Raw genomic sequence first — 15,485 nt, 5'->3', positions numbered from 1 at the left:
ATGCCCTGTAGGTACCTGGTGATCTGTGCTAGTTCTGATGGTGTTAGAGCTCCTCCAGTGACCTGCCATCAGACTGGGCACGGGGCATCAGTGGTGGCTCCTACTGCAGCAGGAGAAGGGTTTGCATCAGCCCTTTGGTGCCAGGATAATGCCTCCCACTCCTGCGAAGCATTTTTTGTACTTGCAGGTGAAAAGGCCTGGTGTGTTTTTATTTGGGTTTTGTTATCCTGGTGCTGGTACAACTGTATTCTTTTGTAGGCAGATGTGGTGTGTGCTTGGAGAGGGTAAGGCTGCCTGATCCTTCTGTGAATCATAGAATTGTAGAATCATGGAACTGTTTGGGTTGGAAGAGACCTCAAAGCCCAACGAGTTCCACCCCCTGCCATGGGCAGGGACACCTCCCACTGGATCAGGGGCTCCAAGCCCCATCCAACCTGGCCTTGAACCCCTCCAGGGATGGGGCAGCCACCACTGCTCTGGGCAACCTGGGCCATGACCTCGACACCCTCCCAGGAAAACGTTTCTGCCTAAGATCTCATTTGAGTCTCTCCTCTTCTAGCTTAAAACCATCCCCCGTCATCCTGTCCCTGCACTCCCTGATCCAGAGCCCCTCCCCAGCTTTCCTGGAGCCCCTTTCAGCACTGGAAGCTGCTCTAAGGTCTCCCCAGAGCCTTCTCTTCTCCAGGCTGAACAACCCCAACTCTCTCAGCGTGTCCACAGAGCAGAGCTGCTCCGGCCCTCGGATCACTTTTGTGGCCTTTCTTGAAAAATAACTTTGTTTTGAAAAGCTTCAGGAGCTGAATGAATGTTACTTAGCAATGTCTGCCAGGAATTTCATTCAAACTCTTTATCCACTTCTTCTTGGCTGCAGAAGACCTCTGCAGTTTGGCGGAGTGACTTAAAGTTTGGCGGGATTTGGGGATGAATTGGTGCTGCAAGTCTGGTGTCAGAGAAATGTTTTGTATTGTTGTTGTCAAAGTTTTAACCAGGTATTGGGATATGTATGAAAATACAAATGTTTACATAATTCCGTAAGGAATCAAAAGGCTTTGGCTACTTCCTGATGATTGATTTTACAACTTCAGTATTTTTAATGTATTTTGAGCATAAAGGAATCTTTTTGGGTATCTGTGTTTTAATAGCTCAGCAATAGGCTACTCAAAAAGTTTACAAGCAGTTGCCCATAATTTAAGACCTGGGGGAATGGCAGGAGGATGTCCCAGGGGAGGGTTAGGTTGGACATTAGGATAAGATTCTCCCCCCAGAGGATGATGGAGCACTGGAACAGCTCCAAGGGAAGCAGTCACGGCATCAAGCTTGACAATATTCCAGAAGCATTTGACCAACGCCCTCAGAGAAATGGTTGGGGTGTTGGGGGTGTCCTGTGCATGGACAGGGTCTGAACGCAATGATCCTTGTGGGTTCCTTCCAATGCAGGACGTTCTGTGATTCTAGGATTTGTTGAGCGAAATCTCAAATGCTTAAGTGAAGGTTTGGGGGAGGAAAATTAGATACATAATATTAGAAGCTAATATTCAACCAATGCCTTTTAGTAGTTCTCGGGATAAATATCAAGCAGCAGAGGTTTTTATTACAGCATTGTGAGGAACAGGGTTCCCAGTGCTGGCCTACGCGCTCCAGGGTGAAGAAAGCAGCAGTGCTTCATGCAGAGGTTCATCTCCCATTGTCTGTGCAAGCCCTTGGAGATGTTCTGGAGATGTTCAAAGTGTCCTTTGTGTGTTAACTGAGACTTATTACAATTGTCTGTTGTTCACCGTTACTTTGGTAGAGGCCAGAATAATTCCAGCATCCATAATGTAGGTAGTAAGAAGATGAGGGAGGCAGATGTGAAAATGGAAGATCATTGCGTGATGCAAACAAATTATTAACAAAAAATATTAATTTACGGAAGTTTTTCTTCTCTGGCACAACAGGGATGAGAAAAACCAGTCCATCATCGTGAGCGGGGAGTCAGGTGCTGGAAAGACAGTCTCTGCCAAATATGCCATGCGCTTCTTTGCAACCGTCGGTGGTTCTGCCAGCGAGACTAATATCGAAGCCAAAGTCCTCGCGTCAAGCCCAATTATGGAGGTAAAAGCTGCATAATTTCATTTGTCATTCTTGCAGTGATCACTGTGTCACAAAAACAGTGAGAGAAATAAGGGCTTGTGAGCCAGACCTGACTTGCAGCCTCACAGCAGCTCCAAGCCGGTCTGAATATACGGAAATGTGCTGATAACCTCTGTTTAACCTGCCACAACTGCTCCTCTGTTTGATGGTCTTGAAGCTGAGCCCGTACACCCCCAGCGTGGCTCCAGGAGCTGGGCTTTGAAAGAGCACTTTGAAAGTGCTGTTGGCACTGTTAATATTTTATCTTCATCTTCCTCCTCTTGCCACTGTGTGGTACTTCCTGTTCGTTAATTGTGTCGGCATGAAATAGAAGAGAAAAGGATTGCTTTTTTTGTGGGGGAAGGGGTCTTGATCAGACTCGCCCGGGTAGGATGAAGTGGAACAGTTTTAAGTTGCAAGAGGAAAGATTGAGGTGAGATCTTGGGAAGAAATGTTCTCCTGTGAGGGTGGGGAGGCCCTGGCCCAGGTTGCCCAGAGCAGTGGTGGCTGCCCCATCCCTGGAGGGGTTCCAGGCCGGGTTGGATGGGGCTTGGAGCCCCTGATCCAGTGGGAGGTGTCCCTGCCCATGGCACGGGGTGGAACTTGATGGACTTTAAGGTCCTTTCCAACCCAAACTACTCCATGATTCTGTGATTCTACTTAATCTATTTGATATATTGCAATGTGGCTTTATTTTTGTTATTTTTCTGTTGCTGTCAGTCATATAGGGCAATAATGAGTCCCGTTACAGGGAAGTGCTTCCTCTAATGGAAAAAAAAATTCCTTTTATAGAAATAAAAGAAAAGGAAATCTGCTTCATTTCACTGCACCATGACCAGATGGTTAAAATAAACATCTGAATGCCTAAACCTCGTTTTCCACAGATTTTGGAGTCTGAGTGCATTCATCTGCAAAATACCCATGTCAGCATGAAGACAAGATTAGGGATTTTCCAAAGTCAGTTCATAGAGTCATAGAATCTTAGAATCATAGAATAGTTGAGTTGGAAGGGACCATAAAAAACATCTAGTTCCAGCTCCCCTGCCGTGGGCAGGGACATCCCAGGAGGTCAGTTAAGTACTTTGGGCTTGTGTGACTTGTTTTTGAAGGCAGGAGCTGTCAGTGACGCTGTAGTGTCCTGTACTTAACCTTAGGCTTAGCTTAACCTGCAGGGAGGCTTCTCACATCAGTGCCTTGTGGCCAAATTGTCCAATGGACACAGAGGCAGTGGTTGATCCAGGATGAAGACCAACCCTGCCCCAATCTGGGACGCAGCAGGCATGGTCCAGCATCATGCTGCCTGATTTGCAATGCAACCAGGAATGGTAGAATGAGCGATGGTGTAGAAGAGGAATAGGAAAAGCCACGCAGGTGGCAGGGGACACCGGATGATTTGTCACAGTGTGGACTTCAAGCTGTTTCTCTCCTTCTCCCGTGGCTCTGTGAAATGTAGCTGCAATACCCGGGAACTCTTCAAAGGATCCAAGGAAAAATTCGTAGTGCACACTGTTCTCCTATACATCCCTGTAATTTTATTGCTCTAATTTTCTTGTCTGCGTTGAGTTCTGGGTGCAGTTTGTAAGTGCTGGGGTCAGGGAACCAGTCTGTGTTTATTGGAAAGAGCTGAAAACGTTGCCCACGTGAGAAACACAAAAGAGAACTGACTGGTTTGCAAAGAACCCAAAGTTAAAATGTGGAGCTGGAGCAGAGGGATGTGTGGGTCGTGAACTTGCCCCTAGCAATGAGGTGCACTGTGCTTGGCGTGTGGGATGGATGGCCCTGCTGGAGGATACGGTAGGTATCTCTGCTTTGTAGACAAGGAATCAAAGTGGATGAGAGAAGGTAATGATCCTGTTCTGGATGCTCAATTCAGCACGCAAAATACCTAGTTAGAGCATTTGTTGTAGCAGTTTGTGAACTGCTTATTTTCTGGGGAATGGGGAGTGGGCACTGTGCTCTGGGCAGGAATGGAGAGTATGTGCTCCGCCTCTGCCCTACTGTATTCGTGTATGGTCAGGGATCCTTGCTGGAGGGTTGGAGGTGGGCAGTGAAGGGAGGTTGTAGCAAAGTCTCTTCTCCCAAGTAACAAGCGATAGGGTGTAAGAGTGGTGAAGCATGGGAAAAGAGGCATTGGTGGAGTCTCTATCCCTGGAGGGGTTAAGAAAAATGTGTAGACGTGGCACTTTGGGACATGATTTAGTAGGCACAGTGGGGTTGTGTTAATGGTTGGACTGGATAATCTTAGAGGTCTTTTCCAACCGGAACAATTCTATGATTCTAGGTGAGGGCTGTGGTTCTGGGAATGCCGTGAGCGAAGGGGAAGGGTGAGCTGCAGTACAGAGGTCAGTCAAGGCGTTTTGGAGGAAAGAAGTACGTTAGCTAGCAGAGGAGTTGGGCTTGTGGTGGGTGGGTAGGGCAGGATTTGCTCTGGGCGTGATGCTGAGGCCATTGGTCAAAGGAACCCTCAATCCTTGTTGGAGAAGGGGAGTGGGAGGCAAGGAACAGCTTTCCGTATGCGACAGCCTCTTCAGCGTAGGCAGCACCGTAGGGAGCTGGGGAGCGCACTGCACACAACTGGAGGTGTCAGAATCTATGATCAGAAGTTTTGGATGATGTCATGCTGTAGGTAATGATCATATTTGTCATGCTGTAGGTAATAGTGTGGTTCTGATTAAGCCTTGGCCTTTCCCCAAGAGCTGCACCACAGGTAGAGATGGTCTGTCAGGAGAACCTGGGAAAGGCAGCAAGCCTTCAAGAGGTGCTTGAGGTCTCTTTCCTATACACGTCCATTCCCTTTTGTCACTTCTCCTGTGCTAGCTTGAGGCTCACCATCTCAAGACAGGGGAAGGGTAGTAGAAAACAAGGCTGGTGTAGCCATGAAGGGGGATATTGTCTTTCTCTGTCTCTCTTGCATGACCACGAGTTGCTCCTTTGGCTCTTTGGTGAATTTCCATGTTTACAGTGCTGCAACCCTGATGTTTCAGTTGATCCATGGGCTGCATTTTCTCCTCTCCCTTCTACCACTGCGTGTGGCAGCATTACTTGCACAGGAGGTGACAGATAGGGCTGGAGAGGCCATGTCATCAAATCCATGGACCAAAACCCAAACTTCTGGAGATGGGTTGCAGCTGGTTCCCTCCATCTTTGAGGGCTTCATTGCCCATGTCCCCTGCAGGAAAGCTGCCAGCATTGACTATTTGTGAACAAATCTGGGGCCATCCTATAAGACAAAACAGAAGTGCTGTAGCTGTTGGGATGTAGATGATCCAGTTACTGTACTAAAACTCATTGCTGTTTATATGCATTTTTCTTCAGTAAAAATTGTGGAGACACCACATTTTCAGTGAAGGCTCCTTCCCTTGTCATTTCTCTGCCTTCTGCATCTGGGAAGGGTTTTCCTCAAATCCACCCATGACTTTTAATTATATTTTCAATTAAATTCAAAATTACTGTTTGCTTTTGTTTTATGCAGGCGATTGGAAATGCTAAAACAACTAGGAATGACAACAGCAGTCGCTTTGGGAAATACATTCAGATCGGCTTTGATAAAAGATACCATATCATTGGTGCCAACATGAGGACATATCTGTTGGAAAAGTCACGGGTTGTATTCCAGGCAAGTTGAAGTGGTTTTTTTCCTTTCTTTCTTTCTTTTGGGTGCTATACTCTGGGAATTTAGTCTGGGTCTTTTCTATAGATTGAAAAAAATGCATTTAAATGAAGAATTCCTGGTGGACACAGTTTCCAGACCTGTTTTTCAGCCTCGGTCTTTTGCAGTTATTCATGATGATCCAAACATGACTTGAGTCGGGAATAATATGTACCTGGGAGAGTCGTTAGACGTCCTCTGGTTGTTTCCTCTGTCTGCTCAAAGCTGGATGTTGTCTTGAGGAAGGACTGCTGCTCCTGACATGGCTGCTGAGCAGGGATGGAAAGCCTTTCTCTTGGCAGCTGCTGAGATTTTCAGTGAACCTCATCAGAAGCCAGGAAGAATAAATTGCAGGCAACAGTCTTCACTTCTGAAGACGGAGGAGAGGCTAGTGTCTCTGCAGTGACACATCCCATGGTTTTCTTGTGCGGGGCTCAGGACAAGCTTTCTTCATTTGTGCTTGAGATCGAGCTCAGAAGTACCTGCAAAGCTTTTGCTCTTCCACAAAAAAAAAAAAAACCAAAAAAACCCAAAAACCTCATCTAAAATCATCCTAAAACCAGACAACTTTGGGATGCTGTGAGTGTAGGCCACCTCCTTTTACGTTACTGTCAGTTTGCAAGATGGTGCTTTCTAGCTAACGTACCCCAGTTATCCCAGAGAGGGATAAGGTGTGGAAGGTAATATAAAATTAATTATTTCTTTTAAAAGATGGGCAGCATACATTGGTGAGGACAAAGCCTGACACCTCCCTTCTCCCAGGAGGCAAAAGGTCCCCATCAGTTTGGTGGCACTGGGGGGATCTTGATGGTGGGAAGCAAAGAATGGCATCAAAGCGGCCCTGGGTTCAGTGCACACCAGGCTGAGGGTGGAAGCACTGCTGTAACCTCTTTGTGCCTCTGGTAACTTGGCATTTTCCTGTAGGCAGAGGACGAGCGCAACTACCATATCTTCTATCAGCTTTGTGCCTCAGCGAGTCTTCCAGAATTCAAAGACCTTGGACTAAGTAAGTGCTTTGACCTTCCGGTGCAGTGGTGGCTGCTACCTAGAGGTGATGGCAACAGGAGAACGTGGTGAGGTTAGAAATACAGGACATTGATGAGGTCATGTGTGCCTGTTCAAGAGTTTCTTATCCCCAGTGCACAGATTTGCTCATGCCATCTCCAGAGGTGTGAGGGAGCTGGGGTTGTTTGGCCTGGACAAGAGCCTGAGGAATGACCTCATCACTCTCTGTAGCTCCCTGAAAGGTGGTGAGGTGGGTGCTGGTCTCTTCTCCCAGGTAACAAGGGATAGGAAGAGAGGAAATCACTTCAAATTGCTCCAGTGGAGGTTTAGATTGGATATTAGGAAAAATGTCTTTACTGACAGAGTGGTGAAGCACTGGCAGAGGCTGCCCAGGGCGGTGGTAGAGTCTCCATCCCTGGAGGGGTTAAGAAAGCATGTAGCCGTGGCACTTTGGGACATGATTTATCAGGCACAGTGGTGTTGGTCTGATGGTTGGACTGGATGAGCTTAGAGGTCTTTTTCAACCTTAATGATTCTGATATTCTAAGTTTGTGTTGCACTAGTCAGTGTTCTTAGGCACTGCTGGTGGGTAGGAGCTGTTGCTGGAGGTTAGGTCTCCCCTCAGCCTCCTCTTCTCCAGACTAAACAACCCCAATTCCTTCAGCTGCTCCTATGATGTCCCACCGACAGTGGCTTCCAGCTACTGCCAAAGAGCCCATTGTTCCATGCTCACACAGTCGTAGAATAATAGAATCACTAGGTTGGAAGGGACCCACTGGGTCATCGAGTCCAACAATCCCAGAGCACATCTCTTTCAGCACATTCAAGATTTCCTGCCATGAGGTTAAGGGCTTCATTTTTGCAAAGTTACCCTGAATAATGCTGTTGTCTGCTGGCATCTTAAAGTGCTTTTCAGTTGTGCTCGTGGGTTCGTATCACAGCACGCGTGGCTATCTGTGCAGCCTGGTGCGTGTGCATTTGGGTAACATGCAACAATGGAAAAAAAGGAGAGATTCTCTGCAAATTAAAGGTGTGTGTCTTTGGGTTTTCCTGCACTGTCACCTTGCAATTGCTTGAAAATGCCTCCCTGAAATGCTTTCCTGGTTGGCAGATGCAGCAATGCTCATGCACTTGTTGGGAATGCCCGCAACGTGCTGTGCTTCTCAAGACTGGCATGGGTGTGTCCTGACCTGTTGAATTAATAGTGCTGTGTGATTTCCTTTGAGTGCAGATGTGTACAATTTATTTATTTTTCTGTCTTTTGAGGGATCTTTTATTACTAACTTCACACTAGATTTACTAGTTTATTTCTCAACATGACTAATCAAACCCCAAACTTTATTCCTGTGAGCTGGACTTTACCTACTCATCAACCTTTTCTTTTTAAGGCTTACACAAAACAATATCTTGGTGTAAAAATCCACCTTTTATTAGACAGGGAGCAGGATGTGTATTTTTCCATCTCAAAAGCAGGAGCTGTTTCTTCTCCTTTGGATCTGGCACATACAAAGAGTTGTTGTTGTTCTTGTTTATATTGCAAAATGCTACAAAACAAGGAGTCTCTAAACTTACATTTCCAGCAAAGCAAATCAATAAGTGTTGGCTGTTCAGGTACAGTGGTGCTAAAAGTTTGATCTTAACATAGATAGTAAATACGTAACTTAAAATATGGGAGTTCACCTGCAGCGCAGCACCCTTTGAAAGCGTTAGTGTCTAAGTCGGTGATGCCTGGGCAGTGGTGCAAAGCATGAATATGTTTTAATTGTTTGCGGTGAATCAAAGGGTTTCTGTGGTTGTTAAAGTCATGGCACACATTTTGAAATACAAATATTCAAGTTGGTTATAACAGAGATGACTTGAGGCAGAAGCAGATTCCAGTGTGGATGGTTAAAATTGGAGTCTGGTGTCCCGGTCCCATCAACCACTGCCAGCCTTGGATGCATCTTGCAGGGCAACATGCAGCCACATCAAGCTGTTGATGTGATGTGCTCCATCACGGGCTGGGTGACCTCCTGTTGTGCTGGAGAAACCACGATGGACATTGGCTCTCTGACCCCAATCAGCATTTTCTGTCCCTTGTTCCCGATGTTCCGGCAACAAGCAGAGTTACTGGAACCTCTGTGTCCCAGGGCTTTGTATGACAGAAAGAATTAAGTGTTTTTCTTACAGCTTTGAAGTGCAGCTAATGCAAAACCTGCGGGAGGGCTGGGAAGGGGTGGGGACCTTCTGGTGGCAATGTGAGTCAAAAAAAGTGCAGATTGCAGTGATTTTAAAGGTTACCAGCAGGCTGATGTGGAACGCACAGTAGGCTGCTTTTCTCATTATTGTCATAATACTTGGGCAATATGTTTGTGAGTGTTAACGATCTTTCTCAGCTTTTCTTAGCAAGTCACTCCTGCCTACTTTGAAATGAGCTGAAGCTGGTGCTGAGACGGGATTCTGGGTGGGATGGGGAGGCTGTCCACTTCCCGGGCTTCCATAGCCCTCCCTGTGGCCAAGCCTGCTCCAGCTCTACCAGGACTTAGCCTGGCGGCTTTAGGCACATATCTCAATGGTTTTGCCCTCAAATAAGACCTTGTTTTAAGGAGAGGTGATGACATGTGAAGCTTTTAAAAGTGGATATAAACCCTGCGGTCTCTTATCCTGTTGTACCTGCATATGAAATGACTCTCAGTCTCTGTCAGATTTAGCTTTGTGTTGTCCTGAAATAACTTTGCTAAAGCACGGATGCTTAAATGGTATAATGCCAGCTCTGCGAGTGTTTCTCAGTTCATTTTGGTCCCTTTTTTTTAAAGCATTATGTGTGAAAGGTGTTAAAATGTCTGAGTCGGTCATGAGTGCGTAAAACATTTTAACAGGATGTAGTGAGCTCAGTGCTCGAAGTAATCTGCACCTTTGCTATAGAGCAGTTATTACATCCCAGATTTACTGCAGCTCTGCCTCGGTTGAGCTTGCTTTGTGCAAGGAAGGGGGTTCATCACTGCAAGGAGACTTAAAGTCACTTAGCAAGGTTAGACCTCACCCATTTCTAGGTAAACTGTGGTTCAGTAGAGACGTGTCCCCAGTGGGAATGGGCAGGACGGGGGACAGGGAGCACCCCGGTGCACACTCTGGGGAGCAGCTGCAGCTGGCAATTGCTGCTTGCTGATGTATTTCTTCTGTTTCTTCTCTCCTAGCATGTGCTGAAGACTTTTTCTACACTTCTCAGGGAGGTGACACATCTATCGATGGTGTGGATGATGCTGATGACTTTGAGAAAACCAGGCATGCCTTCACCCTGCTTGGTAAGGGGTTGCTCTGCTCGGAGGTTTCCCAGCAGAAGTCTCTTGGAAGTGTTTTTCAGTATTTTGCCTGAATTGTATGACTCTCCAGTAGCACTTAAAAGGTATAAATCCATCTTTATGTTGACCTAGTTGGCTTTACCTTGTTCTTCAGTATGAGCTGCAGAAGTGTTTCTTAAAGCTATCTGAGGAGCAGCAGTGAAGTGGAGGAGGACACTGAATTTGAGAGAAACCAAAATAAACCATTCTGGTCTCAAAGCTGTGCTGCAGCTTCAAGTTGCTATTTTTCACCCTATTTACAAGCAGGAAAGGAACTATTACTTTGCAGTTCAACCTTTATCTGGGCTGAGGGGGATATCGCTCTCAGACCATCACAGTATTGTACCAAATAGCTGATTCCTGAGAATACTGAGCTGAAGACACCGCTGCTGTGCAAAGTCCACCTTTGCATGGGCACCTGCAGAATCTACCACTGCAACCACCCGTTCACACTGTGGTTACACAGCGCCAGATCCTGCCTGCAGCAGCGACTATTTGATAGAAAAACCAGGTTTTGCAGGGAAAAACTCCCAGAGTTTTCAGGTTTTTAAATCCTGGTGAGTCTAGAGCCTCTGCATTGCATTTCATCTGTTGGGATAGGAGCTTATAACATTCATGGCCAGCTGTGAAACCCCCTGAGTAGCTGTATTGCAAGCACTGCACTGTGCCGGCAGTGAGCATGAGGACTCATTTCGAGTGTATTAACTGCAAGTGTTTCCCCCAAATTTGTCCTCTTTGTATTTTAGATGGGCTTGATCTCCTTTTCTCTGGGCTGACAGCAGGGTCTTGTCTTAACTCTCCTCTTATCTGGCTTGTGTGACTTTTGTCTGTTAACTACTTGAAAGAATAGGATGCTTCTGGTTTCTGCAAATTTCCGTTGGACTGTAAACACCAGGGAACTCTCTCTCTGTCCCTTGTCATTTGTTCTCTGTCTTCCGTCCCCTTCTCCATTCCCAAAGAGACCCCCTGTCTCCTTGCCAGTCCCTATGAAGCCCTGCAAGCATCTTCCTCCACTGCCAGCTTGATGGTGTTTTCCTGCTCTTCGCATGCTTCCTCCAGCTCTGCCTTCCCTCATTTTCCTTCAGTGTTTCCCAGCTCAGTCTGCTTCTGTTCAGGGCTGGGTGAAATTGCTGCGACACTTTCTAGTCTCACCTTTTTATGTGAAACAAGAAGTCAGATTTCTCTGCGGATCCCTGCCCTAGCCAGGCTTAACTCCAATTAAGAGTGCCAAGAAACAGCAGAGCGTTCCTCCTTTTAGTAACCTTGAAACATTTCTCACTCTGCTGATAACAGAAAAGTCCCGAGAGAGAGACAGAGAAAGGGAAGCTCTTGATAATTTGAAAAACAGCAGGTGATGTCTCAGACCTCGGGTGGATAATTAGGACACCAACACAGAACACAAAAGGGGCACAGAAACCCAGTTGGGATGTAAAAGTGCAAGAAATGGCAAGAAAGCCACGTGGAGGCTGCTGCTGAGCAAAATTCCTGCTGGGAATACTTGCAAAAGGCTGCCAGAAAAATGCATAAAGGAATAACATCTTACACCCTCAGTGAAGACCCACAGTACGTAGCTCCTGTTGAGACACGGGGGACTGTAAGACAGAGCTCCACGTCACCTCCCTGGTGACTTTCTGTATCCAGCTGCAGCACCGGTCTGGAGGCGTTGTGCATCGTGCACACGGCTTTAATTTTCTCTTCTGTTTGTGGGACACTGGCAATAAGTTCTAATTTCTGTGCTTCAGTTGTCAGTGAGATCTCACTGTTGGACTATGCTCGCAGAGAAACAACTCCTTTTTCAATAGAAGCCACAGAGCCCCTATAGCTCTGATCCCGTTAGATCATTGTGGAGCAGCATCTTTGGTTTCATGCATGTTCACAATAGTATTAAACTGTTTTGATGCAATTTTAAGGGATAAAGTAATCACATGAGGAGCTCCTCTCGCTGTCTCAGCTTCATTTGTGAGCAGTGACTTTACTGAAGTTTATGGTGGGTTTACTGGGAGAGATCAGATAATTCTGAAAACAAAAAGCCCGGGAAGTGAATCAAACAGCACAAGCATTTTCAAATCGACTGAAAACTGCACTTTGTTTTCTGTTGTGAAAATCAGCTATCAATTGTTCCCGTAGGAGTGAAGGAGTCTCATCAGATGACCATTTTTCGGATAATTGCTGCCATTCTGCACCTAGGGAACTTGGAAATCCAAGTGGAACGAGACGGTGATGCCTGTAGCATATCGGTAGGTCACCAGCAAGACTGGGACGCGTGGGAGCTCATAAATAGTGCCATATTGCATGTGTTGAGTTTTGCAGCAATATCGTTTGGTAGAAAGCTCTTTTCCTCCTGTTTTTCTCTGGTTTTTTTGAAAACACATCATAATTTCCTTGTTTGTCTGTTTTTCCTGGAAGAAGGTGGTGTAGTGTTTCTCCTCTCTAGCCCGTAACTAGGGTGATTCAAAGGTCGCTTACCACCTTTAAGTCCCAAACTATCCTTAACTCTTTCTGCTTTCTTTAAAGACTTGGTGCAGAGCATTTGAGGGAACAGTAAGTTCCACCAGCAAAAGGTGTGATGCTCTACAGCTGCTTTGCTACAGGCAAATCCATGAGGCTGCTGCTTGTAATGTGGCCATCCTGTATTCGAAGGAGCACTGCACAGTTAATTAACAAGAATAAATAAGACTAAATATGCCTTAGTAGTGGTTTTTTTCTGTTTATGTGTTTGTTCAGGGGGTAAAAAAAAAAAGTGATTATATGGAAAACGCTGTCCTGCCAATTATCATTGCATCCCAGACTGGGTTGTTTGTTCCTAATTAAAGTATTAAAATGGGTTCTGCACACACTTTTAGTGGTACCCTTGAGATAATGTGGTGTGCAATTAGCTGGATTCTGGGGATAATTTGCTTGATATTTGGCAACATGGATATGTCAAAGTGCTCTCCTTTGACAATGTTGACTTCTCTAATGGAGTTCATGCTGCTTAATTACCTTTGGATGTAACCGCCTGGTATTAAATCAATCCTACTATGATTTTGAATCCATGGTCAAAAAGATATCAGAGCAAAAGGGCATCCTGGAGGTCTTTTGAAGTGCATTTTTCTCTCCATCCCCAAACCTATCCAGCTCTATGCAGGCACGTATCTGGCTGGAATTGGTTTACTTCCTTTAGATACGTATTATTACACTGAGGAAAGGGAAATTGATTTCTCATTGTCCAAAAGACTGTGCCTGCTATCTTAATAACGGCATAATAGAACATAATAAAAACTCAGAACTGATCTTAGTTTGAGGGGGGCAAAATACAATGCACTGGAGAACATGAAGTTCACATTTCATTTTATTGGTTATGCAAAACACAATCCCTTCTGGTAATGCATGCCTTGTGACATTGTTATTCAAAATATATTTAGTTTGTAAAAGGCACAGTGTAATGGCATACCCTAAGCTTTAACGAGAGGCTTAATCAAAGTTTCTCTGATGGCATGTGTAGTTGCTGCTCAAGGAGGAGTAAAGTAGAGAGTGTTCTTTCCTGTTGGCAATCACTGTGGGAATGTGTTCATGAAGTTCAAGACCTTAAGGATAGCAAGAGCAGAGGAAAGCCATACCGTTTAGACCTCCATGCAACCCATTTCATCCATGACCATGAAGACTAGCCCGACTGGATGAGTGCTTATCAATTCTCTGTTGCCTGTTAGCAACAGAGAAACAGAGTGTTTCCCTGCATAGGCATGAAATGCTGCTAATGTCTTGCACTGATCTGGGAACCTGGCATTAAAACTGCAGTTATGGAGTGTCATCAACCATCTGACTGCTTCTTGTCATCCCCCGCAGAGCGAGGATGAGCACTTGAACCACTTCTGCAGCTTGCTGGGCGTGGAGCACAGCCAGATGCAGCACTGGCTTTGCCATCGCAAGCTCATCACCACAGCTGAGACCTATGTGAAGACCATGCCTGTCCAGCAAGTGGTGAATGCCAGGAATGCCCTGGCCAAGCACATCTACGCCCAGCTCTTCAACTGGATTGTGCACCACATCAACAAGGCCCTGCACACCACCGTCAAGCAGCACTCCTTCATTGGCGTGCTTGATATCTACGGGTAGGAACGCTTTCTGCTTTTAAGGCTTTTAATTAGTCCTTTCTGATTTCTCTTGCCCTTTTGGCCATAGATGCTTGACCTTGGCTTCTAGCAGGCGGTGGGGGTGATAGAAAACGGTGCAAATAAGCACAGTCATGTTGTGTGGTTTGCAGTTTTGGGTCTCCTTTAGATTGTGCAACCCTGACCCTGAAACAGTGCCTGCAGATCCACCTGAGTGCTCACTTCTGCGACTTGCCTCCCGTGCTGCTCCCATTTGGGATTTCTGCCCTGCATGGTGTTTAAAGCATCAAGCTTAAAGATGAGCTGTATGTAGAGGCGCAGATGCAAAGACCAAAGACCGTGCTTGGCTCTGCCTGGGGTTGCTGTGGGGTTTGAGGAAACTACTTCACCTTCACCGCTGCTGCAGGGTCCTTGTGTGGCGAAAGATTTAGGAGGACTGTGGGAACCTGTGGTGGAGGCGTAAGGTGCAAAAAGCTCTGCCATAACTAAGGGCAAGACCTGCGGGGGCTATGAGATGCTTTAGATTTGGACTGGGTGCCAGTTATTCTCTGGTTTGCCATCTTGGCACTTGAGCACTGATAGTAAAAGGGCGAGAAAGTTGCATTTGAAGAGTTCATTTTAGCTGAAGTGCTGCAAAGAAGCAGAAGAAGAAAGGAGGAAATTGTCAGTTTTGGGGGTAAAAGAGGAAAGAGGTCTTCTGGGCTTGTTTTTTCCTCCTTCCTCTCTTTCAACGCTGTCAGTTTTACATCTCTTTGGAGAGGAGGGATGAGGGAGAAGTAGAACAGCAGTGACCTCCTGTGCTCCTGTAATCATAGAATCACAGAATCATGGAATGATCTAGGTTGGAAGGGACCTTAAAGTCCATCCATTTCCACCCCCTGCCATGGGCAGGGACACCTCCCACTGGATCCGGGGCTCCAAGCCCCATCCAACCTGGCCTGGAACCCCTCCAGGGATGGGGCAGCCACCACTGCTCCGGAGAACATTTCTTCCTAAGATCTCATCTCAATCTCCCCTCTTCCAGCTGAAAACCATTCCACCTCATCCTATCCCTGCACTCACTGATCAAGAGCCCCTCCCCAGCTTTCATGGAGCACCTTAAGTTCAGAAACGCTGCTGTAAGGCCACTGTATTAAATATATATAATATATATTAAAATGCTCAATTGCTCCTGTTTTGAAGGGGAAGGTGGAGTAGATGAGTTGTAGCTGCTCCAGGAACCAGTCCTCAAATCAGTGCAGTCGCTGTGTTTGTTCAATCCCAAATTTCTAACGACAGACTCCTTGTAAGGTCTGTCAAATCCATTGAACA

At 46.1% G+C, this 15,485-nt stretch overlaps 1 protein-coding gene across 4 annotated transcripts in view; it reads left to right on the top strand.

Annotated features, from left to right (window-relative positions):
• The window catches only part of MYO5B (myosin VB), a 173,969-nt gene that overhangs the window by 58,604 nt on the left and 99,880 nt on the right, over positions 1-15,485 (top strand). For all 4 annotated transcript variants that reach the window (XM_054053668.1, XM_054053671.1, XM_054053669.1 and 1 more), the window contains exons 5-10: positions 1,935-2,091; positions 5,582-5,729; positions 6,687-6,764; positions 9,940-10,047; positions 12,211-12,320; positions 13,909-14,174. In XM_054053668.1, the coding sequence (XP_053909643.1) occupies positions 1,935-2,091; positions 5,582-5,729; positions 6,687-6,764; positions 9,940-10,047; positions 12,211-12,320; positions 13,909-14,174 (867 nt within the window). The remainder of the gene's footprint in view (positions 1-1,934; positions 2,092-5,581; positions 5,730-6,686; positions 6,765-9,939; positions 10,048-12,210; positions 12,321-13,908; positions 14,175-15,485) is intronic.

Source organism: Cuculus canorus, chromosome Z (genome assembly GCF_017976375.1).
Source record: "Cuculus canorus isolate bCucCan1 chromosome Z, bCucCan1.pri, whole genome shotgun sequence".
Taxonomy (NCBI): Eukaryota; Metazoa; Chordata; class Aves; order Cuculiformes; family Cuculidae; genus Cuculus; species Cuculus canorus.
Note: the sequence above shows the minus strand (reverse complement) of the source record. Positions and strands in the feature narration are given on the sequence as shown.